The following is a 27,875-nucleotide window of genomic DNA, read 5'->3' on the forward strand; positions in this document are numbered from 1 at the left end:
CTATTCTTTCTTTTTCAATATTGGTGTAAGTCACTGTGAAATTATTGCCAATGATTGCCATTGTGTGCTTATTTAGTAGCATTGGCAAACAAATTATGATTATGATATTTATTATTGCTTCTCTATTTATGTGGGAACCAGTATATATTAACTGTGCTGTTGCATTACAAGACTAGTCCTACTATTAGAGTTATGATGTAATATTTAATAAATGGGCAGAAAACTGTTATATGATTTATTACATTTTAATTAGTAACTTAGAGAGAGAAAACACTTCTAGGGTTTTCTCTCTAGGTGTCAGATTAATTTGTCTGGCTTTGGGCAAGTGCCTTGATCAGTAAACTATTATTTGGAAGGTAAATGTTGTAAGTAGTCCTTGTTTAGCAACTACCGTAGATAGTGACTATCTGCAAATACAATGGTAAGAAACTGTAGTCCATGGTAATAAACAAATCATTTTCCAATCAATGAGCACTCTTACATCCATATTTCTGCACCTGAGAACAACACATGCTGGAGTGAGCGGAATAATGGTGTAGCTGCATGAGAGAATTTTATCTGAATGAGGCAGCAGTAACCAGTGGTCCTTACAGCATCTCTCTTTCTCTCTCTACCTCTGTCCCTCCCTCCCTCCCTCCCTCCCTCCCTCCCTCCCTCCCTCCCTCCCTCCCTCCCTCCCTGTCTCTCTCTTTCACAGTTTGCTTAGTGACTGGGCCATTTAGCAATCATTTCACTGGAACTAATTGCAGTTTCTAAACAAGAAATAAACAAATATTTCTATTTGCTATCTGAGAATAGGTTATTTCTGTTGCATCAAATAGAAACGTAACTATTAAAACAACTCCAGACACACCATATGAAAATGTTGCATTAATGAACTTGGATCTGGAATATGCCTAATACAGTAAAATGGATGGCATTTTTGTTTCTACACAGAGTGCACATTTATTTATTCAAATGTATTAGCTGCCCAACTCTAATGGACTCTGGGCAGCAGTAGACAATACCAAGTGAAATGCCAATGTTCTACAGATTCCTAGCTACACCTACAACTTCAGCTCCATTGTGTTTTCAGTTGTCCATTAAATAAATATGTTCAGACATATATAGAATATAGAAATGACTGTCCAATGTCTTGTAATTGAATAGCAGCATGTATGCAAGGCCAGCAATCAGAAGTTGCAGAGTTATTTGATCACCTAATAGACAGCTGTGCCATCCTCCATAGTTCTATACAGTAATTTCAGCTAGTTATGGGGTCTAAAGGTTATCTCACCATTCAACACAGGGGAAGGGGCAGATTTTATTTTATTTTATTTACTCACATTTATTATAGCTGTCCAACTCTAGTGGATGGTATGCAAAAAAAACCTTCTGTAAAAACAATAAAAACATTAAAAACATTAAACCGCATAATAGCATTGACTAAAACAATCTTAAAGGCATCACATATAGAGGCAATCGAGTGATTTTCTTGCGATCTAAAATTCTGTTGCTGGTCAAAAATATTGCTGTCTTCTTGCTCAATGGGAGGAGAATGGAACATGCTAGTTTAAACATAATCATGCAGTTATTATAACTTATGAAATGTATTTTATTGTGTCTGTACCTTTTTCTCAGGAAAATCAGTTATTTGGTTCCCTTCTAGGTTATTACAATTGGTAAACATGTAAAAGGATATCACTACATCATTGCAAATTTGGTAAGTTAATTTAATATTTGCCTGAATATGTAATATTTCCAAAGTTAAATATTTTTATGTATGGTTGTGCATACAATATTTAATTAAAGGTATATATACAATAGCAGAGTTGGAAGGGACCTTGGAGGTCTTCCAGTCCAACCCCCCTGCCTAGGCAGGAAACCCTATACCGTTTCAGACAAATGGCTATCCAACATCTTCTTAAAGACTTCCAGTGTTGTGGCATTCACAACTTCTGGAGGAAAGCTGTTCCACTGATTAATTGTTCTAACTGTCAGGAAATTTCTCCTCAGTTCTAAGTTGCTTCCCTTCTTGATTAGTTTCCACCCATTGCTTCTTGTTCTACTTTCAGGTGCTTTGGAGAATAGTTTGATTCCCTCTTCTTTGTGGCAACCCCTGAGATATTGGAACACTGCTATCATGTCTCCCCTAGTCCTTCTTTTCATTAAACTAGACATACCCAGTTCCTGCAACTTTTCCTCATATGTTTTAGCCTCCAGTCCCCTAATCATCTTTGTTGCTCTTCTCTGCACTCTTTCTAGAGTGTCCACATCTTTTTTACATTGTGGCGACCAAAATTGAATGCAGTATTTCAAGTGTGGCCTTACCAAGGCATTATAAAGTGGTATTAACACTTTACGTGATCTTGATTCTATCCCTCTTTCTGCAGCCTAGAACTGTGTTGGCTTTTTGGGCAGTTGCTGCACACTGCTGGCTCATATTTAAATGGTTGTCCACTAGGACTCCAAGATCCCTTTCACAATTACTACTGTTGAGCAAGGTACCACCTATACTGTACTTCTGCATTTTGTTTTTCTTGCCTAAATGTAGAACCTTACTTTTTTCACCATTGAATTTCATTTTGTTAGATAGTGCCCAATGCTCAAGTTAGTCAAGATCCTTCTGTATCTTAAGTCTATCTTCTGGAGTATTGGCTATTCCTGCCATCTTGGTGTCATCTGTAAATTTGATGAGTTCCCCATTTATCCCCTCATCCAAATCATTGATGATGTTGAAGTGTACTGGGCCTAAAACAGAGCTTTGGGGTACTCCACTGCATACTTCCCTCCATGTAGATACAGTTCCATTGAGGACTACACATTGAGTGTGGTTAGTCAGCCAGTTACGAATCCATCTGGTGGTGATGCTGTCTAACCCACATTCTTCTATTTTATCTAGTTGTAGGTTATGGTCTACTTTATCAAATGCCTTGCTGAAGTCCAAGTAAATTATATCGGCAGCATTCCTCTGATCCACTAATTTTGTCACTTTGTCGAAGAATGCAGTAAGATTAGTCTGGCATGATCTGTTTTTGACAAACCCATGTTGGCTTTTGGCTATTACTTTGTTTACTTCTAGGTGTTCGCTAATTCGTTGCTTAATTATCTTTTCCAGAATCTTCCCTGGCTGTTTCCCTGAGGTCAGGCTGATAGGTCTATAGTTTCCTGGATCTATTTTTTCCCTTTTTTGAAGATGGGAACCACATCAGCTTTTTTTCAGTCCTCTGGCAGTCCCCCAATGCTCCAGGATCTCTGAAAGATATAGTTCAGTGATTCTGAGATCTCATCTGCCAGTTCCTTCAAAACCCTGGGGTGTAATCTATCTGGTCCTGGTGATTTGAACTCGTCTAGGGTAGATAGGTGCTCACTTATCATTTTCTTCCCTATTTCAACTTGTGTTCCTAATCTGTAGTTAGATCTGTAGTTCTCTGAAAAAACTCAGAGAATATTAGAAGTATTTATTCTTGGTTCTTGCATTATCGTCTAAAATCATCAGCTTTTTTTTTTGTGCTTACTCCCTCTTTTGATTCTATAACTATGCTTAGCTGCCATTCTCTATAGCCCTACATTGTTACTAACCTCCGTATAATTACCATATATGGTGAAAGAGCGAAGAAATCATTTTTGTTGGCCTCAAATATGACATATACACATTAAGTGTTGCCTGCAAAGCAATGTGTGTGTGTATTTGTGTATTTAGCTGTTCTATGAGTTGGTTGTTAATATTCTCAACTGTAGGATAAAATGTGTTGATAATATGAATACTCTGTGAATAATTGTAGAAAACATTATTTCAAATTAAATAAAAATTCTATGTAAAAAATTTAAATGATAGTGTACCTGAAAGAAAATAGCATTGAAACAGTTTTAAGAAATTGGATCAATAGAGACATTATTTTCCTTTTTCTGTTTTTTGTCCTGATATAAACAATAGAACAAAACCATTTATTTAAACAGTAAGCATGCTTTATATATAAACCATGATTAATTCAAATTGTGACTGTCAAAATTGCAGCATGTACATTGTAATGTCTTCTTCTCTACTTCCGCTTTTACCGCTTCAAATGTCGAGTTGCTTTTCTGGCGGCCTCAACCATCGTTAATTGATGTTGTTGTAGTATGTCTTTGATGTTGTCTCTCCATCTTCCTCGGGTTTGGATTGTGCTCTTTGACCTTCTCCTCTTTTTGTATGTGCTTGTATGGTTTGAATCCCACAAATATCTCTTCAGATAGGTAAACTACTTTATTTGCTATTTGTATGTATTTTAGTATTGGTTCTATACCAATTCTTTTCTTACGGTCCCATTTCTGATTTTATTTCCTCTGGTCACTCCAGCTGTTTTCCTCAAACATCTCATTTTCATGGGGTGACTAACTTTCATGTTTGTGTTATTGTAAGTTTCCATGTTTGGCACTGGTAATATAGGGTGGAGATGAGTTTGTTTTGTATGAGATGCTTCTTTGTGCTCATCAGTACTGCCTTATGTTGTAGGAATGGAGCAAGCTGCCCTAATACTTGCATCATATTCATATCTTCATCCCTTTTACCATCTTTGGTGAATGATGTTCCTAGATATTTGAACTTTGATATTTGTTTTTGTGCTTGTTCCTTCTATTACTCTATTTGGGGTATGCTTTTTTTCTTCCAATTGCCATTAGTTTACTTTTTTCTCTTCTGATTTTCATATTATTTGTTGGGCATTCTTGGTTCATGTCATAAGATGTTATTGCAGTTTCTTAGCTGTACTTATCTGATCATCTGCAAAGAGTTGTGGATATTATTTCCATTCTTGCGTTTGGCTTCCTCGCTTATGCGGTCAGTGTAGATGATAAATAATAGTGATGATAATACACATCCCTGTCTTACTCCGGATGTGACTGTGAAGTGTTCCGAAGTTCCATGGTTTGTTCTGACTATACTTCTGCAATCACTATATAAGCTTTTGCATACTCTAATAAGATGTTCACATACTCCGTATGGGATTAATGTTTGTTACAACAATTTCCAATCAACTCTATCAAATGATTTCTCTCAATCTACAAACATGACAAGATATTGTTATTGTATTCCATATTTTTAAAATAGTTGCTTAAGTACAAAAATTGCATCCGTGCAATTTCCATTTCTTCTAAATCCCGTCTCCTTTTCTGCCAGTTGTGGTTCTATAACTGGTGTTAATCTCATTCCTATTATTTCGGCGTACATTTTCTCTACATGACTCAAGAGTAAGATGCCTCGATACTGTGTGCGTTCTCGTTTCCTTCCTTTGTTTGCTTGTTGCCAATTGGTAGGTGCAGTTAGTTGTGCCCATGCTGTGTTAAAGCTTCTATGAAGCATCATGATGTGACAAGGCAAATTCTCTCCTTTCATGCCTGTACTGTGACATCACAATTAATGCCTGTACTGTGACATCACAAATTTGCATCACAATGCTTTCATGTCATTTCTCCTCTATTTGTCCTCCTCCTGTGAACACTTACTTTTGAAACTAACACACATAATATAATGACACTGTAAAGTATATAAAGGTGAGAAAAGTATTTAAAAACACGAAAGTACTCTCATCCACAAGGAAAAAGTAAAATTAATTCATATACAATGCGTCGATATGCAAAGGTGTATGTGCAAGTAAGTATGTGTGTCTCTCTGTGTGTACAAAGCCTATGGAAAAGCTAGGGTTTAATTCCAGGATTTGAAATTTTAGAGTAGAGGTGGTTGCCAATATAAGACCACTCCTTTTATCATTATTCAAAATTACAATGGTGACTTATGACTGTTGTAGTGCCCCTGGGCTCACATGATTAAAGTTTGAATGCTTGGCACATATTTATATTGGTTGCAGTGTCCTAGGGTTACATGGTCTCTATTTATGACCTTCTGACAAGCAAAGTCAATGGGCCAAGCTGGATTCTCTTAATGACCACAGCAAAAATAGGCCACAAAATCAGATGTGACTCATTTAATGGCAATATTGGTCAGCAGTGGGATGTACTATCCCAATTATAATCATAGGTTGAGAATTCCCTTCTTCGGTCTACATCATTTGAAAGTTCTACATTAAAATACAGACCTAAAATCTTTCTAGCTGATAGATTGTGGGAGCTCTGATGAAAGTGCATGGCAGAAGTTTCTTTATAAGTTATTTTTGTAGTCTCTGTTTATTCAATTTAAATTTCCCAGGCCTATGGATTCTGGACCACATACAAATGCAAAATATCCATAAAAACAGATAAAATACTAAACCATTGTGCAACTGAAATGTATATTTTCCATACCCAGGGATTTACTGATGGAGATTTATCAAAAATACAATTTGGAGGAGCTAATGTGTCAGGATTTCAAATAGTGGACTATGATGATCCTTTGGTGTCAAAATTTATACAGCGCTGGTCAACCCTGGAAGAAAAAGAATATCCTGGAGCTCATACTAGCACAATTAAGGTAGATGATTTTTCTATTATATCTGGAACAGTGTTTACTGGTGGTTATTTACTTACAAATGAATTCCAAAGAACTGTTAAACAAAATCATATTGCTTTTAGACCATCAGTCCCCAATCTTTCTACCTTGGCAACCATTCATGTACAAGCATAAGTGCCTGCTTCCTCCACTTGCGAGAGTGGAGCTTGGTGCACAAGTGCAAGTGTCCTCCGCTCGCACAAGTGGAGTTTCGCATGTGAGCTCAAGTGTTGTCTATGCGAATGAAGCTTCATGTGCATGCACTTGCCTGCTACTTGCACGAGTGGAGCTTCATGCGCATGCACTGACCCATCTCTCCCATGGCCCAGTTTCTAAGAGACCGCAGCTCGACAGTGGGCTGCAGACTGGGTGTTGGGGATTGCTAGCTTAGAACATCTAGTAATAATATTTTACGTTGCCTTAAATGATATCCGAATGTTGTAATATTCAGTTGGCATATTTGAAAGATAAAAAATAGTTTCCTACAAGTTTTGTTGTAGAAAATAAAGTTCTGCAAAATAAAAATAATAACATAGACAGCAATAAATCACCTTTCCTGCTAATAGCAGATTAGGTTCATTAGTTTCTGAAATAAGAAGTGTATTTCTTCCCAAATAGGTGATGGAGTCTAAATTTGCTAATTCATGCTTAGCTGTAGAAAGCTGGGAAAGAAAAAAACAGTTCTAAGGGTAATTTACAGGTTTTTAAAATAAGAAAAACTATGCATAATATGCCATATATGTAATTAAATTGAAGAATGGCAAAATGTGGTACAAAGGTCTGAATAAATAGAAAGCAAAACAAAAGGTTTGCTTTGATTTGTGGCATCCCAATGATAAAGTGGTTGGTCAGTTTTATCCAGATGTTGTTTTGAACTGTGTATATTCTGTATATATGCTTTATGTATTCTGTATATTTTCATGATAGTACTACTATAATTTGTATCACTGGCAATCTGCTATGTCACTTTGTTACTAGTTTAAAAACAAGTTGTGGTACTTTACCATATGGACATTTTTTTTAAAAAAAAGTGCATATGGTTGCAAGAAATTGTTAAACTACAGCCTGAATATAATTCTCATAATTTTTACTTTGGCATCAGTGGGAGACTGTCTTACTTATAGAAGTTATTGTACAAATCTTATTAAACAGACAGATATAATAATAAGGCTTCAGAAGTCTGAAGTTATGTCTCTTGTAAAAGTTGGACTAAACATACATTTTGTAACTGTTTCAAATAGTTGTGCCAGCTGTTATACACTTGAAGACATGACATATAAACTGTGACTTTCTTCAGGTCTATCGTATCCTTATATTCCAGCCATTAGGTGTTTTGGAAAATGAGAGATAAAGCAGAAAAAAATGGGTGCCATATCTTTTACAGTATTAATGAAAACGGATTTACAAATTACTGATCTGTTAGAAAAGCTTATGAGTCCTTAAAAGAGGGGTTTGCACCTTTTTCTGGAGAGGGAAATTGGATGATCCAGGAGGAAAAATGCAGTGGTAGTTTTGGTTTTATCTTGTTTTAACTTTTTAAAACCTAATACTTTTGACTTTTTACAATTTTATAATTATAATGACTTTATAATTTTTAGTGTTGTGCTGTTTTTATTTTCTTTTATTATTTTATAGTGTGCTATCTGTTATGGCATATGACTATACCAATAAACTTATTTACTTGACTTGATTGCTATCAAATGCTCTTGCTAAGTATATGTTAATTCTTAGAGATGGAAGAAAGGAACCAATTACATTGCATTACATTGTTATATGGCATGTAGTCCTCAACAAAGGAGCAAAATTAGGACAGGTATCTCAGTTGTTGAGCAAAAAAAATCATTGAGTGAGATTATTACATGAAACACTTTAGTCAATGACCACAATCTTGGCACGTCCAGTTGCAGTCTTTAAGCAATCACATAGTTTGTTAACACTGGGGAAAGGGTTCATTTCTAGTCCCCCCACACGTGGGAGGACTGGATCCTCTCTCCACCATGCCCAAGAGGCTTCAGCCCTATCTAACTAGGCCCAGTATCATTGCCTTTTTCTGCAATTGCAGATGCACCGAGCTAATAAGAGACATGTTCTTACTACCAAGGTTACCTCACACCATCCATTAAGTGGACCCATTCTTGTTATCGTTGGAAAGGTCCCTTTCCAAACTGCATGATTTGGAGAAGTGCCTTCCAAAGACTGTAAGAACAAACCATCTTGTAAAGTATGTGGATTATACAGCATTGGTGCGTCTTATCCAGGACGACAATGAAGTTGCTTATAGGGAAGAGGCGAAGGCTGTGGTGGACTGTTGCAATAAAAGTAACTTGGTTCTAAATGTTAATAAAACAAAAGAGATCATTGTAGATTTTAGAAAGATCCGGTATAGTCATACTCCACTCAGTATCAAGGATGCAGCTAACTCAGTATCTGGGGTGCAGATAACAGTCTGAATTAGTGTCTCCATATGTCATCTTTAGTGAAGTGTGCAAACCAGCGCCTGCATTTCCTGTGTTCTCCTTCTGTCCTGGCCACTTTTTACAGAGGCACAGTTGAGAGCATTTTAACAAACTGCATCACTATTTGGTTTGGTGGTAGCAGTGCCTGAGATAGAAGGTCCATACAGAGAGAAGATTAGAGGAAGCTCTGTTCCTGTTATTCAGAATACTGCTTATAAGCGCTATGCACTTAGAGTTCAAAGCATTGTTAAAAACCTCACACACCCACTTTAAGGTCTGCTTCAGTTGCTCCCCTCTGGGAGGAGGTTTGAAAGTATTTCTAGCAGGACTAACAGATTCTGTAACAGCTTTCTTCCCTACGCTGTTGTGGAAAATCAGGAGATCCGGAATGCGAGATCAAGAGAAGCTTTATTTGGCCAAATAGTTCAGATAGAGATAACAGTTTCTAACATCTGAACAGCGTTCTAATCGAAACACGCGTTCTTATAGTATGTTCAAAGCATCAAAACACGGAAATATGTTAGCTCATTTCTATTGGCTAAGCAGATTACATCGTGCTGCCCTTTCATGTCTAGGCTGCAGGAGGCATGCAGGAAGCACTAATTTCATATTAACTTATGTGGTTAAGCTCTGTGTCTGACTCGCAAGCGAGACTTCCAACTGACTTGACGTACTTACAGCAGTTGTTAGCTTTTGTGGTTTGATATTTTAAACTTCCTAAGTTCAAGCTTCCTGTTGTTCTTCAAGACTCAGAAATGTATAACCAAATAGAAGGGATAGACGGGGCCCAAGAGATCTTCTAGTCTGACCCCGTATCATGTTCACTCTTATGTCCCAATCTCACTTTATGTCCTGCCTTAATGCCATCCGTCTGGTAAACTCACAAGATTCAAAATAGACTGTGTTGTTTCTCTGCGTAATATAATATATGCATATTTATTTATTTTTTTTGTCATGTTTATGTAGTGTATATTTAAGGTGGTGACCCTTTGAGAGCTGTATGCAAAGAAATTTCATTTTAATGTATGCCAAATAGCATATATTTAAAGTGTCAATAAAGTTAGTCTAAGTTCTAAGTCTAAGTGCACAAAAGAAAACATCTCAGCCAGAATGTGTATATATTTCATGCAAGAAAGTTGTGATGACAGAAGGGCAGCCTGTATCTTCTGCACAGATCACTTCCAAACATAGAGATGAAGAGGGGAGGAGCTGGCTTTATGGCAGGGAGTGGATGTGAAGATTAAGTGTCATTAATCAACATTTGAGACCAGTATATTCAAGAGGATCCTTATGCTTAAGGCTCTCTTGGAGTCCATTCCAGTTCACATGCAACCCAGTTAAAAAAACATACTCTAGGTAACTGTTTTCTTCAACCATAGATCTTTTTGAATGAAACATGTAGTCCCAACAGAACACCAACATAGCCTGATGATTCCACTTGACTCCAGCAAGAAAAATAACTGGTCTTCAGCAATTTTTTAAAACCTTAGTTATTGGACAGATTTCAAAAAGCAATCTCTCTCTCTCTCTCTCTCTCTCTCTCTCTCTCTCTCTCTCTCTCTCTCTCTCTCTCTCTCTCTCTGTGTGTGTGTGTGTGTGTAAGTGAGGGAAGTATGGCCCTGCCTACGTTTAATTCTGGCTTCTGGTTCCATCTCCCTTTTTCGGCCTTATTATATAAGGATACAAATATTGTCTTAATGTTTAACTTTGTCTAAAGGTCAGTGACATAGAAAAATCCTACTAATTTGTAATTAGTATTACATGACATGTGCCTCATAAACTATTTTATGTTTGCCTCAAGTCTGCCATTATTCAGTACATGTATAAGTAATCAAAGTAACAGCAGGAGAAATTGTCTCTCTCAGTGGTGTGCTCTGACATAATTTAGCTACTGACTAGCAGCGAATAGGCAATACAAAATCATTTCAACAACTGATTAAATTTGGAGAATTTTGGTTTATATTCCCTATATGATCGATTAATATATTATCAAGAGGAGAAAGCAGATGGGGAGAAATGCTTCTCAACATGTCCATCCTATTCCATAATAATTGCAGTTTTGATGGTTTTTCTGGAAAGAAATGGAACCTATGTATTCCTAAAATAAATAGAGTAGATCCAAGTGACATCATAGGACACATCTGAAGGAAATTGAGTTTGTGATTGCTGTTCAAGAATTATTAGCAAATGAAACATTAGCAAAAGAAACACAGATTGTTCAGCAGGTGGGACAAAACTCGCAACCACTCAGATAGAGCTTTTTTCAATGATGCCTCAGTAGTCCATACTACAATAGTAGTTGTAGTGGTAGCAGTTTGGTGCTGAAGCCCTACTTCCTTTCCAGATATATATATGGAAGAATTCCAACCAAATTCTCTCACAAAGTGAACATTCATTTTTTTCTTGGGATTTCTTGGTCTTCTAAATCCAACAAATGTCCTGATCCCTATAAGAGCTCCAAGTCAACCAATAATGTCTTCAGGACCATTAAGATTAGGCTCCAGCCTCCTAGTATTTTTCTGCTACCTTCCATGTCTAGGAAGGCCTTGCATCACTGTTGGAAATCACATCTGGTTTCTACCTACTATTCCCCCTTTCTGTAACTATGTAAGGAAATAGATTTATTGGACAATTTCATAGGTTACCCATGTCAGTCTAGTAATAGTTAATTTGTGGCTCAAAAAGATTGACCCAGTTTTACACTTTTCCCAGTTTTTTTTTTAAGTCTTGCCTTGGTCTTTCCACATGTTGACTTTATGCCAATGTTGTGATGCAAACTATGCAGAAATCACAGCAGATGAACTAATTAACTGTACTTTGTGTGCTTGAAGCTGTGGGGGTCTGAAGGGGATACAAGAGACTTTGGCTGAATTCTGGTAAAACTAGTGGCTTTGGGTGCATGGGGCTTCTGGCTCAGGGACTTCTTTAATATATTTAGTTCAGGATGGGGTTACACTACCTGATGCCCAGTCTGGAGATTCTCTTGGAATTGTGATTCCTATTTGACAGAAGATGGCAATCGTGGCTAGGAGAGCCTTTGCAAAAACTTTGTGTTGTGTGCCAGTTGTGCCCTTTCCTGGATCAGCAATCCCTTCACTCAGTAATGGAAGTCCTTGTCATCTCTTGCTTGGACTACTTGAATTAGTGCAATATGCTCTACATGGGCTATCCTGGAAGAGTAACTGAAAGCTTCAGCTGGTGCAGAACACAACTGCATCACAGTTCTTGGAACCCCTGTTACACCGCTGTTCCATGAACTGCACTGGCTGTCAGTTTGCTTCTGGGTCCAATTCAAGGTGTTGGTTATCACCCTTGAATCCCTTCTTGGTATGGATCCAGGCTATATGAGAAACCAGCTCACCCTGATGGTGATGGTGAAAGGGTATGCTGTGGATCCCATCAGCTAAGGAATTTCATCTGGCGTGTCTAACAGAAGTGTCTTTCTTGACATGATTCCTCCCTCTGGAACATTATGCCTCCCGAGGTGAGATCCACACCTGCCCTTTTGCCTTCCAAAATGCTTTGAAGAATACCTATACCAATTAGCCTGGTGCCTCAATGGGGGCGTGATACTTTGGAGCTGGCTAATGGAGTAGATAATACCCCACTTCCTCTCTGTGCACACTTTATTCCCTCCCTCTTTACTCTGCTTTATTTCAGGTTAGTTTTATTTTAATTGAATTTTTAAATTTATGATTTTTAATTATTGTTTTAATGTTTTATAGGTGCACTTTAATTTAAGGTCTGTAAGTTACCTAAAATCACCTTTGGTGGGATGTGTGGCATACAAGCTAAATCAATCAATCAATCAACTTTATGGTAAAGTTACATGAACATAATCTTGCAAGTCTCAGTGTATCTTCCCTCATCTCCTTGACAGGCCAAGAAACTAAGGAGGATCTTTTCTGAGCCTCTTGTCCTTCCCACATTCCTGCTGTGGGCTAGGTTGCCTTTTATCTGCTTGTTCCCTTGGTTGCATCTCTTCCCATGTATCTCAATGTCATTACCACATACTAATGCAATGTTTGTTACCCTACCTATCCCTACCTATTGGATAGGGAAGAGTAGTTTGAGTGTATTCTGCATTTTTGGCATAAAGAAGAATAGCTTAGGTATTCAATTCATTGGAAAGATCATTGAGACACCAGCCTTTGTACCATATTTTTGACTGAAGTACATGTTCCCACTCCTTCAAGACGTACGGTGTTTTTGAGTCTGTGATAGGTAATGGCAATTTTGTTTTAGTGGAAAAACTGAAGATTTAGTGGTGTTGAGCTTCAGGCTAGCAACAATGTTCATAAAATATCAAAACGTAATAAGAACAGTAAAGAAGAACTGATAATCACTCAGCTCATATTATAGAAAATTATTGCATGTTCCATAGAATTCATCATAATCTGCAAAATAGGCAGTAGTGTAGATAGTATAGGTAACAGAGTAACAGTTGGAATGAACCCTGGAGGTCTTCTAGTCCAACATCCTTCTGAACCTGGAAATCCTATACCATTTCAGACAAATTGTTGTCTAATCTATTCTTTAAAAACCCTCCAGTGTTGGAACATCCACATCTTTTGAGTTGTTCCACTGATTATGTAATGGATGCCCCAGAACTCAGCTCGGACAATGAAGAAGAGATGGATCCAGGAACTTCAAAATACATGTGTCCTGCGGGTCACAGGTTGGACATGCCTGCTTTGCACCAACAATACAATCCTTCTGTTAGCTTTCAGCTTTCTATAATTTAGAGCTGGGCTCCTATTTCCAGTAATATATAACTGCTGCTTCTTTGATATAGCTAGATTTTTGCAGATTTGTCTAATCAGCAATTTAGAAATCAGATCATTGTTAGTAGTGCAGAAAGTGGAAACCCCCAAACTGATCCCCTTGCCTGACAACAACTCTTTAAGACATACAGTATTTCCCAGTGCTAAATGGAGGTGTTGAGGATTGCATCTGAAAATAGAAGGGTTTGAAATGGACTCAGGTAAGAAAAAATTATATCGATGATTCTGTATATAAAGAGACTGGAGACTGGATGAACTGAACTATACTAGTAAAGAAAAGGTTTTCAATGATGATGATGATGCAAGAAATTGTAAATGAATGCAAGAACTAACAATTTTTTAAAAATAAAAACACAAGCCCCATTTTTCTACAGTAAAACAAATAAGGTTTATGTGATAACTGCTATACTGGAGACTGTTTTGAATTGTTCATTTTTGACAGTTTTATTATCTGGAGAGGCTGCTTAAAGGTTTGCCCTGAGGAGCAATTGATTATGACCATTCACTCATTACAATTGTTTTTCAGAGAAATTGCAACTGTTTTGTGATTTTAAGTAGACTTAGTTTCATATATCCTGATTACTTAACTTTGATGATACAAAAACTTTTATAATATTTTTGACATTTAATATATTCCAAGAAATAAAACATAATATCAAGCTTTTTCATGTGGTATTATGTATGTGGACTCCTCATTTTTTGATTAAAACATAATTAAATTTCAAAGAAATAATTCTATTACAGTAAGCTTTAATTTAATGGATTGTTTCAATTCATTTGAAGTACATTCAATAATGTACTATTTTTGTGAAAAAGGTGTTAAATAATTAAACCAGGTCTCTGTTATACAGTATAAACAGTTGTAGAAAGTATATTTCAATAAAAAAAATATAACACTTTATTTTAAGCAGAGTTCAGCTTTTCCCAACACAAACAATTAGTTTTTCAAAAGAAAAAAATATTTTTTAAATTTTTGTCAGGTGGATTATATAGAAGTATGTTAGAACATCTCAACATTAATAGCCTATGTATTGAGAGGCATATTTTAATTGAAAGCTTTAATTGGAGCCATGCAGACACTTTGATGCAATTCATTCTTATATGCACATAAATTAGGTTATATTGTGCAAAAATGCAACCAAGAGATATGGGTATTATTTTGCTTATTTTTCTGCATTACAAATTAGCATTATAAATCAGCATTCCTTAACCTACAATATATTTATTTATTTATTGCTTTATTTACTCAATAAACAAATACTATTGATTCAGTTGCACTAAATATACCTCTGCTTCTTTTCAGTACACATCAGCTCTTACGTACGATGCTGTTAAAGTAATGACTGAAGCATTCCGTAACTTGCGTAAACAACGGATTGAAATTTCTAGAAGAGGAAATGCTGGTGACTGTCTTGCCAACCCAGCAGTGCCTTGGTCTCATGGCGTAGAAATAGAAAGGGCATTGAAACAGGTAACCTTACTAGAACTAATGTTTTATATTTTCAAGTTATTTGGGGAAGTCATCAATTGCACTTCATTTTACATATGACAACCTTGGATTATTATATCATTACTTCTGGGAGAATTTCTTAGCAATACATAAAATAAAATGGTTTTTTGTCTATAATCACAGTAAATAAATAAATAAAATTCATATGTTTATTTGTTGAACTTTACTATGCTTTCCATTTTTTTTACTTCATATAGGTTCAGGTGGAAGGCTTAACTGGAAATATAAAGTTTGATCAGAATGGAAAGAGAATTAACTTTACAATAAATGTCATGGAGCTGAAAAGTACTGGTCCTCGGAAGGTAAATTTATGATAAATTGAAAGTTACTACTACATTCCTTCTAAATAGAAAAGTAAATATATAAAAATATAATGTACAATACAAAAATGAATTAATGTTATGTTTATAAATTCCTTAGGATTGTTTTTAAAATGCTGCATGTTTGAAATGAAAATATAGATCATACCATAATTACTATGAGCTATAATCATATATATTTTACTTTGAAACTAAGGTATTTCGCTACAGAATTCTCTAACTCTTGCTTGGTTATATTAAAATGAAATTCAATGTAGAGAAAAGTAATAAGTACACATATAGACTGGGTGAAACTAGGCTTGATAGCAGTAACTGTGAGAGGGATCTTGAAGTCTTAGTGGATAACCAATTAAATATGAGCCAACAGTCTGCAGTAGCAGTCAAGAAATCATACAATCCTAAGCTGCATTAACAGAGGGATGCAATCAAGATCAAGTGAGGTACTAATACCACTCTATAAAGCCTTAGTAAAACCACACCTAGAGTATTGCATCCAGTTTTGGTCACCACACTATAAAAAAGATGTTGAGACACTAAAAAGAATGCAGAGAAGAGAAACCAAGATGATTAGGGGACTAGAGGCTAAAACATACGATGAACCGTTGCAAGAACTGGGCATGGCTAGTCTAGTGAAGAGGAGGGCCAGGGGAGATATCATAGCAGTGTTCCAATATTTGAGAGGCTGCCACAGAAAGGAGGAGATCAAGCTATTTTCCAAAGCATCTGGAGGCCAGATAGAAACTGAACAAGGAGAGATTCAACCTGGAAATAAGGAGAACTTTTCTGACAGTCATTTTGAGCGCTCTGAAGGCTTCAGGGACCTTCAGGACGCTTCCCTGAAGCCTCCGGAACAGTCAAAACGAACCTCCAAGCAAACCGGAAGTCCGTTTTTTTGCGCTCCAGAGGCTTCAGGGAAAGCTCATGAAGCCTCCGGAGGGCCTGCTGGGGGGGGAGGCTTGTTTTGCCCTCCCCAGGCTCCTATAAAGCCTCTGGAGCCTGGGGAGGGCAAAAAATGGCTTTAAAAAAGGTGAACTCAGCTGGCCAGCGCGCGCTGGCCAGCTGACAGGGCAGCGCCTTGCGTGCCCTGACAAATGGCTCCGTGTGCCACCTGTGGCACGCATGCCATTGGTTCACTATCACAGGACTAGACTGCCATCTGTTAGAAATGGTGTAGGGCCTCCTGCTTGGGCGGGGGCATTGGACTAGATGACTACAAGGTTCCTTCCGGTTAATCTGTTCCAACGGTTAATCTGTTAAATAATGAGTACAATAATTAAAGTCCCATTAAACTCTGTGCATAAATTAACACTTTAACTGAAATGCAAGACCCATGGAAATTGTAATTTGGATATAGTAAAATGCATATTTTTCTCCCTTCAGCTGTAAACATGAATGAATCCTACATATATTATCATTGTTCTCATAATTCTTCGATAGCGTTCTAAATTGCTATTTCAAAACCACACAAAATATTTGTTGCAGAGAATATATAGAAATAACCACTTCTTGAGTATATCCAATAGGCTTGAATGTGTTATGGTATTGTAATCTGTCCAAAAATACACAAAATATTTATTCATTTGAATACAATTTATCACTATTTTCAGATTGGATATTGGAGTGAGGTGGACAGAATGGTTGTGAATCCCTTGGATGGTCTCTCTGGCAATGATACCTCAGGATTAGAAAATAAGACTATTATTGTCACCACTATTTTGGTAATTAAGCATATTTTTTGTGACATGGATTCTCTAAGTTGTAACCTTATTATTCATTCTCAATCTATGTTGGTATAGATAATGACTGTCTGGTTTTTTCCATGAATGTGTAAAAAAAGTAAGAAGTACTGTTTATGGAATAACTACAAAATCTCTTCATGTGTTTTTTTCGATTTATCAGAATTTTGAAGTGTATCGCTATTTTTTTATTTTTGTGGTAGATATACCTTTTACATATTTAAATCGAAGACAGAAAATGAGAACGGAAACCGTTTCGAGGAAGGTTTTTTTTATTTTTTAACCTCAGCATTTACAATTTTTCACTAAATTGAAACATTATCAATATACAGTTACAATATTTAGAAATTTCGGAATGCCATATTGTTTTCCTAGTAAGCTAACAATTGTATGAAGTTGTTTGTTCAAGGCATAACTGCTCTGGATTATATACTAAAGGCATCAACATTTTATCAACTGTTTTGGTGGTGGTAAGATTTTTTTTTGACAGTTCTATGTTTATTATAAATCTATATAGTCAATTTTGGTTTAGTGGGAATTGAAAAATATAAAACATTATGAAATCTACATAAATTTTCTGATATATTATTTTGAAAGCTTAAAAAAATAAAATGTGTTTAAAATATTCTTGTTATCATAGTGATTCGACTAATGTGAATAAAAACCATGAATTTGTTTTTTTAAAAATAAATGCCTCTATCTGTAAGGTTTTATACAACTGTAAAAAGTGTTACCATGGTAATTGATAAATAAATAATCCTGAACTTTTATGAAAAAAGTTTTTTTTTCTTATTTACTTATTGTCCTTCAAAAAGTATATAACAAATAGGCAACATACTTGATAGCTTTATTAACCAGCTAAAGCCAAGTTTCTCTGTACAGGAATCCCCATATGTCATGATGAAGAAAAATTTTGAATTGCTTGAAGGAAATGAACGATATGAGGGCTACTGTGTGGACTTAGCTGCAGAAATTGCCAAACACTGTGGGTTCAAATACAAACTCACAATTGTTGGGGATGGCAAATATGGGGCCAGGGATGCAGAAACAAAAATCTGGAATGGAATGGTTGGAGAACTTGTTTATGGGGTAAGAGCCAATTTTAACCATTGCAACTATTTGATTAATGAAGATAAGCTCAATACCTGTTAGTATGACATCTAAAATTCACTTGGATCAAAGCAAAGTCACATATTTGAGAAAACAGGTAATATAAATGCATTTCATCATTTTTTTCCCTTACAAATATTCTATGTAGGGGATAAACGTGTTCCATCAATGTTCGTAAATATGATTATTTAAAAAATGCCCTCTTATATCATAAAACTTGAATATATATCAGTAACAAGAACATTAGGACAGACGGGATTAGTAGATGCTAGTACTGAAATAATTATTGTCTTTTCCCATGACATTATATTATTCATTTGCAATGCACAAAAGCACTGAAGCCATTCCCTTTTTAAATAACTTATTATTTGTTTTGCTTCCATTACAGAAAGCTGATATTGCAATTGCTCCATTAACTATAACACTGGTGAGAGAAGAAGTGATTGACTTCTCAAAGCCTTTTATGAGCCTCGGGATATCTATAATGATCAAGAAGCCACAGAAGTCCAAACCAGGAGTGTTTTCCTTTCTTGATCCCTTAGCATATGAGATCTGGATGTGCATTGTTTTTGCCTACATTGGGGTCAGTGTTGTTTTATTCCTGGTCAGCAGATTTAGCCCTTACGAGTGGCACACTGAGGAGTTTGAAGATGGAAGAGAAACGCAAAGTAACGAATCAACTAATGAATTTGGGATATTTAATAGTCTCTGGTTTTCCTTGGGTGCCTTTATGCAGCAAGGATGCGATATTTCGCCAAGGTTGGTTACACGCCTGTCTCAGCTTTGTGCATTTTGGTCTCATTAAGGATATTTATGGTGCTTATAGATTCACTCTAAATGAATACTGGCTGCTGACAAGTTTTCCAAAATCATCTTCATTCTTTACTAAAACAATCAGTCCGTGATGCAGACAGAAGACAATTCAATTGATTGTTCCTAACATCCATTGCTCTTCATCTGGTGGACTTATATGCACCATGCAGAGGCTGCAAAATGCATAAGGTTTATCTCATTTCCTGCCTTCTTGGAGGCGTACCGTGTTTTTGCTGCATATTCCCATTTACAGCCAAAAGTGCACTGATTTCACAGATGCTGTAATGGGAAAAAAGGTAGCATATTGTTGATGATAAATGAAATGGTTGCCATCACAAAAATATTTCTTGTGCCATCTAGCACCTGAATCCCCTCTCTCCTTTCAGCAAAACCACTAGGCTTTAAACAATAAAAATTTTTTTTGTAACTTAATGGTCCCTGGAACCAATTGCAGTACAGATGACAAGAGTAGTTGTTTGCAGAAAGTTTCAAAACATAAATTCAGATAGATGTTTATTTTATGAACCATACTATGCTCATGTTTGTTTTATTTCTTTCCACAGTATTACCAACTTTTCCATTTCCTTCATGTTTTGGCTGAAACGCAACAAATCTGATGGGGCACACATTGAGAACGGACATTATTTCAGAAGTGAAATTAAGTCTGTCCCTAAGAATTGCTAGGTTGGGCTTTTGTCGGGTTTCACTATTATAACCTACCTATTAATTTTACCTTTCAGAAAAAAAATATCAGATACAATGAAGAGAATTTCTTTTTTGCATATTCTACTTCTTTCAGGTTGCAGGAATCTGCTACCATAGCACTGACTTCTATCAAGGAACATAGAACACAAAGGAATTGTTCAAATAATCTAAATAAAGTTGGGGGGAAATAATATGGATGATGATGTTAGTCGGGCCAGGTCTCTCAATTCTTCTGATCTTGTACTACTTTTTTTGAGTTTTTCTATGCTCTGGGTGGTGTCAGCTTTAATGGTGTCCAGCCACCGTACAACTAACAAGAAAGTATTTCCAAAGTGTTGTTTAGTTATTTAGTTGCTACCTATACTTAGTTGCTACCTATACTTCATTATCTACTAGACATTACTTCCTCTGGATTGTCAGTAAATTCTTCTTCGAGTTCTTTTAAGGTTATCTTTGTGATGTCACAAAGTATCTAGCCACCTTGTTTTCTATTGGCTTTTTAATTGATTGTGTTGATTTTTTCCAAGCATTAGGATCTTCTCCACTGAGTGTTACCCATGTATTATATACTGCCTCTGCAAAATATTCAAATTTTCTCAACAGTATCTTCAGAGCTACTGTTCAGTTTTTTTTTAATCATTCAACCGTTCTGATTAGCCAGTTTTCACAAATGTGTCTTACAACTGATTTAACTTCTTATCTGGCCATTTATATGTGGTTAGTATTTTCTGTTGACATACTGTAATCTTGGGGATGGGAATATACATATATATATACATACACATACATAATGTGCAGCCTAATTCCCAGTTACAGTGGGCAGTTTATAAAATATAAAGAAAAATTAAAAGCAAAAAGAGCAAAGATGTCAAAGATAACCAGATGGGAAAAAAGAAAAAGAAAAATTGGATTCAGTTCCAAAAAGCCTGGGCAAAGAACCAGTTCTTCAGGACCAGTAGGTTTCTATTTCAATCTCTTGGGCAACCGTATTCCAGAGGGCAATTTCTTATGTCTTCCTCACTTCTAGGCATCAAAAAGGTTGCTGATGTTTCTTCCAGCAATTTTAATTCCAATTTCCTTGTGTTCTAGTTCAGCGTTTTGCACAGTATATTCTGTTTGAAAATTAAATTAAAAAGTGACCGAATAGTATCTAGCCATTGTGTACTTCTTTCCAATGTGATGCCATCTGGTTACCCCAGATTCCATTCCAAATCTTATAACAAATCATTCATGATTTACATAATTAAAACCTGTATATAATCAATAAAGCAAAAGTAGATGTATTTTTGCCTTTTCCATTCGATGTTAAGCAACATGATCTGAGACACTTTTTATTCCTTTAATGAGATTATTCTTGCCTCATTAAAAGTTGTAAGTAGCTCTTTAACTGCATCATCTTGTAAAATGTTGAACTGTTTGCCGATATTTAATCGATTCCTGCAGCTGCTAGCAATATTTTGCAGACCCTATTTGACTTTACTTTTCAGAATATCTCTCTCTAGTTCAGTGATCAAATTTTCATACATTCAATCATTTAGGGATCCATTTTGTACAGTTCTTCCCTATACTCACGTGTTATTTATGTTTTCTTTTTCCAACAGATCTTTGCCTATGTCTTTCATCATGCCCATTTTTGCATTACATAAGGCTCCTATTCATTCAGATATTATCTTCAGTTTCTTTGCCTTGCATATATAGATGCAACTTCTTGTATTTCTTTGCTCTTTGGAAATATGTGTCACAGGGATATGCAACAAGCAAGATTTCATCAAAAAGATGAAAAGTATGTTGTGATGTTACAATGCAAGCTCTTGTCCTTATATACATGAGTATAGTGTTGTGTGGCAAGTAACAAAGGATCAGACTTTGCATTGTGATTTCTCAAAACATGTTTGACTATTGGCGCTTCTTACATCATTGTGCAGAGACTTGTATTCAGTGTTTACCTGGGCAAATTTTCTCTGTTGTCCTTTGCTTTCTGCCAGTCTTCATCTATTCTTCAATATTAACAGCAGTCATTTTGTCTTCTTTTTTATGTTTACATTTTGGAATGCTTTTGTTTGTTTCACCTTTAATTATGTCACAATTTCTAGTTCAGAGTTCTTCAGATTCTGTCTTTATCAAATATAATCCATTAAATCTAAACCTCTACCATTTAGATATATGGAATACTACATTGTTCATATCTTTTATTATATTTAATTTAAACTGAGATTTTGTAATGAATTCATAATTTAGCAGCTACAGCATCTGGTATTGTTTTGCTGACTGAATAGTCCTCCGTTATCTTTGCAGAGCATATAGATAGACAACTATACATGAAGTCCACATACAGAATTGTCTTTTAGAATATTGGAAAGATTTACTTGGCAGAAGTTGACAGAGCTCTGGTTGTCTGTCTCTTGTTTTTATATGGGTGTGTGGGGACGGTGTATACATGTTTTGTCAACAAGGTGATATAGGTTATCATAGAACTGGTATCTACATCTTCCACATCTGTGCTTTGAATATAGACTTCAACTTCTGTAATACGGTGACCTGTCTCATGTTTTAGAATTATATCTTAGCACTGACATTGATATCCATTTGTTCATAATGACAACTATTCCATTTCTTGCTTACAGTAGAATGTCTATGTTGTTGATTTGAGCTCTGAGCTTGGTGATTTGCAAACATTTCGTCCCCATTTGAGGCGACATCTTCAGTGCGCTTTGGATTGTGCTTGTCTGGAGAACCCTTAAGATACCTTTCTGAGTTCTGGTCTAATTTTGGGTTGTGGAATTGGCTGGCTATAGTTGCTGAGTCATAGTTCTTAGTTTTAAGTACTGAAGAAAATCTATTCTTTTGATATAAAATGAGCCACCTGGATCTATTTCACTTAGAAAATTCTGAGAATGTTAATGTTGAATTCTGGCTGTAATAACATCAATTTTGCTTCATTTCATTTTACATATTTATTTGTTTTTAAATCTGTATGCTGCTTGACTCTCAAGGACTTTATTGTTTTGACATTCCATATTTTTGCAGCATTTTTTTCCTTTTGCTTCTAGTATCATCAATATTGAAGTGTTCTTTTGGCCTTAACCAAGATGTATCATAAAGACTTAAGCTATTCATATTTACTCTCTCTCTCTTAACTGGAAGCTCATTATTTTTTGGCTCGGAGAGATCTTCCTCCAAAATCATGTTAACATTAACTTGACTATATGTATCCATTTCACTTTTTTGGCACAATTCTGAAGTGATTTGAGTGATTTCCTTCTCCAGTGGAGTGTATTTAATTTGATTCCTTGCCTGTGCATGTCATGGGTTACATTTCTGGGAATATATACTCCTTAAAGTTGATAGTATCATTGCAAGGCATAAAGCTCCTTTCCACTATAAGATCTATTCATGAATGGGCTTTTTGAAGTATTTTTTGAGGACCCAGATTGTTGGGGGCAATATGCTGACTCTGTAAAACTGCTTAGAGAGGGCTATAAAGCACCATGAAGCGGTATATAAGTCTAAGTGCTATTGCTATTGTGGATTGTTTTTTACAGTGGATACAGCGAATATTGAATATTCAATTTAGATTTTATTATCTGAGAGTAAGGAAAAATGGAAGTTTCATAAAATAAATGTAGGAATGAAAATTTGCAAAAATGTTTTTATTGCCCTTACAAATATAATTGCACTCTGTAGAAGTTCTGTAAAGTCTTGATCACTTAGATCAGTGACTGTAAAGAGCATTGGCCATCAGAAGGCAGTTGCATACATTCTTTGTTAAAGAGCTGACCACCTGTCCTATGTCTAATGTAAATAGATTAAACCAAAGGAGAAAGATAGCCAATACACCCTAAACAGCAACTGAAAAATACATATTAACAATCTTTTCCATTATGTTGAAATAATTTGAATTCAAGCTTTTCTCACTTTGAAACATCAAAATCAGCTTGTTTGGAGAGAAAACAACTATATTAAATTCCAAATGAATTGTTTTGATTATTTTGGAAGTATCTTGCAAATAAAACAAACAAACAAAAATGTACTCACAATACAGCTCTTGAACTCAAGACCACTCCCAAAATTCTCAACTCAGCATATTTTGTGGTGAAGGTATGTTTTGCACAAGAAACAGGATGATTTGAACTCAAAACAGTTTATATAAATTTATGTTGTTATTTGCAAATCTGTAGCCTCCTTTGACCCTTTGTAGAGAAATCATCGCTGGAGTCATCATCTAAATATTTAACCTACATAATTACTTCATATATTTTTATGAAGCTCTATGCCAGCACTCAACAATGGTAATATGAGATGAGTGAGACTTCTTTCATAAATTATAAGAGAAAACTTTAGCAATCTGAATGAACAAATGAATATTTTTATTACAGTCACTGACCAGAATCTAGGATTTAGATTTGCTGTAGTTCCAATATACAATGCACAATGCTTTATTCCTACATATAGTATTGGAAAATTCTTAGGGGGACAGTTTTTTTTTTACATATCACCTTAAAATAATCAATGACTTAAAGTGTGGACTTCATATTAATAATGCTTTAGCACATTCAGAATAAATGATATTAAGGAGGTTGTCCTTAATATCACCTATATAAGGCTATAGGAAGTGTAGAGACTGCAGTTAATCAGTGGGTGGAAGTTTTTTTCTCTCAAAGTAGCAAGGTTGTATTGCTTCACTTTTTGCCCTTATGCATAACAAAGTTTTGCAAAGGGTTGAAAGTGAAATTGCATAGCCCATATAGATATTGAGAGGAAGTTTGGTATAGGGCAGCGATGGCGAACCTTTTTTGGCTCGTGTGCCATAAGTGGGGGGAGCGCAGGGGGGTCGTGTGCAGGCGTGCCGCACCCATAATGCAATGTGCGACCCCCCCAGTGCGCATGTGCACACTACAGGTGCGACCCCCCCATTTTTGCATGCTTTTTCCATCCTCCCCAGGCTCCAGAGGCTTTATAGGAGCATGGGGAGGGCAAAAACAGCCTCCCCTGCCCCCCAGGAAGCCCTCCGGAGGCTTCATGGACCTTCAGGAAGCTTCCCTGAAGCCTCCGAAGCAGTCAAAATGACCCTCCGAGGAAACCGGAAGTCACTTTAAGAGGCTTCCCTGAAGCCTTCAGAGCGCTCAAAATGACCCTCTGAGCAAACCAGAAGTGACTTCCAGTTTGCTCGGAGGGTCGTTTTAAGTACTCTGAAGATTTCAGGGACCTTCAAGAGGCTTCCCTGAAGCTCCGGAGCAGTCAAAACGACCCTCCGAGCAAACAGGAAGTCCATTACCAAACTTCTGGTTTGCCCATAGGGCCGTTTTTTTGCACTCTGGAGGCTTCAGGGAAGCTCATGAAGCCTCCGGAGGGCCTCCGGGGGGTTGGGGGAGGCTCTTTTCGCCCTCCCCAGGCTCCTATAAAGCCTCTGGAGCCTGGGGAGGGCGAAAAATGGCTTTATAAAAGGGTGAACTTAGTTGGCCAGCGCGCGCATGCACGCTTGCCAGCTGACAGGGCAGCACCTCGTAGCCCTGACAAATGGCTCCACGTGCCACCTGTGGCATGTGTGCCATAGGTTCGCCATCACTGGTATAGGGAATAAGGCATCAGGATAAAAAGGGGAGTTCTAGTTCTGTCTCAGGCACAAAGCCAGCTGAGTAACCTTCGGCTAGTTGTTTTCTTTCAGCCCTAGGATGGAGGTAATGGCAAACCACTTCTGAAGAACCAGGAAAACTGGACTTTCCAGGCAGTCTCAGATAATCGGACAGAATTGAAAAGAAGGAAAAGAGAGAGAGATTAGATAAGCTATTGCTCTCAGGGTTTACTTTATTTTAATTTTTTTGGTTGTCTTCTTATATAGAATACATTGATAATAACGTTCCATAATAGATAGGCACTATTATATGCAAATGTTTTTAAAATCTTATTGTCAGATTTTGATTTTGAGTTTTTCATACAAATATGAAATAGCATGCAGTGATTAGGCAAAAGTTATATGCAGTGACATTAAACCTCTAAATCTATAAAAAAATTCATTATAATGATACATATTATTGCCTAATATATTACCTCCACTATGTTAAATGCTGAAATATTTTTATAGAAACTCAGTGAAAACCCTATGGCAACTGCAGACACCATTATAGTCTAATTTATTTAATCAACCCAGATCCACTGAATCCATTGCAAGAGAAATTCCAACATTGTGCATAGTGGTTTTAAAATATTCTGTTTTGATTTCAATGTATTTCATTGACCTTGTCTGATTTTACTGTAAACATACTCATTTGTGTTGTCATAAAAATATTTTTAAGAAAAATATTGCAATAACATGATCTAAGCAGCTTTCTTTTGCAGGATTCTTCGACCTATGAAGATCCAATAGTACATTAATTCAATACAGAAGTCCTGAATTTAGTGACACACCTTATCTAAGTAAAATATTACTACTTTCCTATGTCATTAGCATGCATAGCAACATATACCTCTCCTTTCCCAAATAGCATGAATAAAATGTTCTCCGAGTTACCCAGTGCAGCATATACATAAATCTGATAACTTGTATTCCTTTCAGGATATTCATTTCACTTTATAAATCTATTTCATACATTATTAGATCCCTGTCTGGGCGTATTGTTGGAGGTGTGTGGTGGTTCTTTACACTGATTATAATATCATCCTACACGGCTAACTTAGCTGCCTTCCTGACGGTGGAAAGAATGGTCTCTCCCATTGAAAGTGCAGAAGATTTATCTAAACAAACAGAAATTGCTTATGGGACTTTAGATTCTGGCTCAACAAAAGAATTTTTTAGGGTAAGAGTTTCTGCTAACCTAACTCTGAAATTCTGAAATATTCTGAATTATTAAGCTACACTTGCACTCTCTAATTTAGCCATAACGAGTAGAAATAGGAGCAGAAAGCAGAGAGTTTTAATATAGGCTATTAGTTTATAAAACATAGCAATCAATTACTAGTTTCAAATGTTTACTACAACTTCAAATATCCCTCTTCAAGATTTCCAATTGCATCTTACATCCATCTGTCATAACTTCCATACTAAAGAAATGGATTGTGCATTATGCATTTCTGCAACTAATAATTCTTCTAATAAACTCTTTGAATTTCTCAAGTTCTTTACAACATCCTAAGTCCAGAGAACAGGCCACTGAATTAACCACTCATCAATTTGTCCTGCAATTGAAGGCCAGAAATATTTCCCTTCATAATTTGAAGCTTATTGCACCTTCTGTCCTACAAACTAATCAAAGTCCAGTCTGGTTTGTAAAAAGCAGTCATTGTTAGATTGATGGTGGCCCTCCATATTTTTTCACATCTGATTTGTTAACCATACAAATTAAACAACTTTTATTATTGTTTATTCTTTGCTTGGCTGCCAGATAAGATTTCTCTATTGAAATAATTTCATATTGTTTAAGGAGATGGGATTTCCTTGAAATTAACATTGGCAGCTTCCAACTACCTTTTAAGTGGCATTCTGCAATATTCTTTCTTTGCAGAAATCCATGAAGAAGTCATAAAATGAGACCAGAAAAATTAACTTTCTATTGCCTGAATTGCCTTGTAGTCACCAGGAATCAGATTTCCTTGCTTTAACTTAATGTCCCAGGAAAGGAACTACATGTGAATTAGTCCTCAAAGGAAGGGATTCTCATCAGAGCCAATGCTCTCAATAATTGTCTCCAGCATCAAGCTAAATTTAATTGCTTATTCACATGTTGCAGAATGGGACAATTGACTAGTTGCTCAGGGAGAAAACAATAATTTATTTATTATAAAATTGGAAACCTCTTATGCATTTTTTGCTAAAAGAAGAAAAAAGTGAACAAATGATTTATAGATTTAATGATTGAGAACAAATAGAATTTAATATGGGTTTGAAGGAATTTTTGGAAGAGGCAAAAGAGAGAGGAGACAATGGATTTGTCATTATCTGTTGATGAGAAGGTTGGAAGTAACTTTTTGATCTATGTAATAAAACAAGTCAATTTGTAGAGTT

At 36.1% G+C, this 27,875-nt stretch overlaps 1 protein-coding gene across 11 annotated transcripts in view; it reads left to right on the forward strand.

Annotated features, from left to right (window-relative positions):
- GRIA2 (glutamate ionotropic receptor AMPA type subunit 2) overlaps positions 1-27,875 on the forward strand; it is a 216,546-nt gene that overhangs the window by 59,588 nt on the left and 129,083 nt on the right. For all 11 annotated transcript variants that reach the window (XR_014175902.1, XR_014175903.1, XR_014175904.1 and 8 more), the window contains exons 5-12: positions 1,649-1,702; positions 6,263-6,424; positions 14,986-15,153; positions 15,390-15,494; positions 17,120-17,230; positions 18,131-18,337; positions 18,747-19,117; positions 26,472-26,670. Coding sequence is in view for 3 of the 11 variants with exons in the window: in XM_081959664.1 (XP_081815790.1) it covers positions 1,649-1,702; positions 6,263-6,424; positions 14,986-15,153; positions 15,390-15,494; positions 17,120-17,230; positions 18,131-18,337; positions 18,747-19,117; positions 26,472-26,670 (1,377 nt within the window). In the remaining 8 variants the exon portion in view is untranslated. The remainder of the gene's footprint in view (positions 1-1,648; positions 1,703-6,262; positions 6,425-14,985; positions 15,154-15,389; positions 15,495-17,119; positions 17,231-18,130; positions 18,338-18,746; positions 19,118-26,471; positions 26,671-27,875) is intronic.

Source organism: Natrix helvetica (assembly GCF_964273705.1).
Source record: "Natrix helvetica genome assembly, chromosome: 7".
NCBI classification, from domain to species: domain Eukaryota; kingdom Metazoa; phylum Chordata; class Lepidosauria; order Squamata; family Natricidae; genus Natrix; species Natrix helvetica.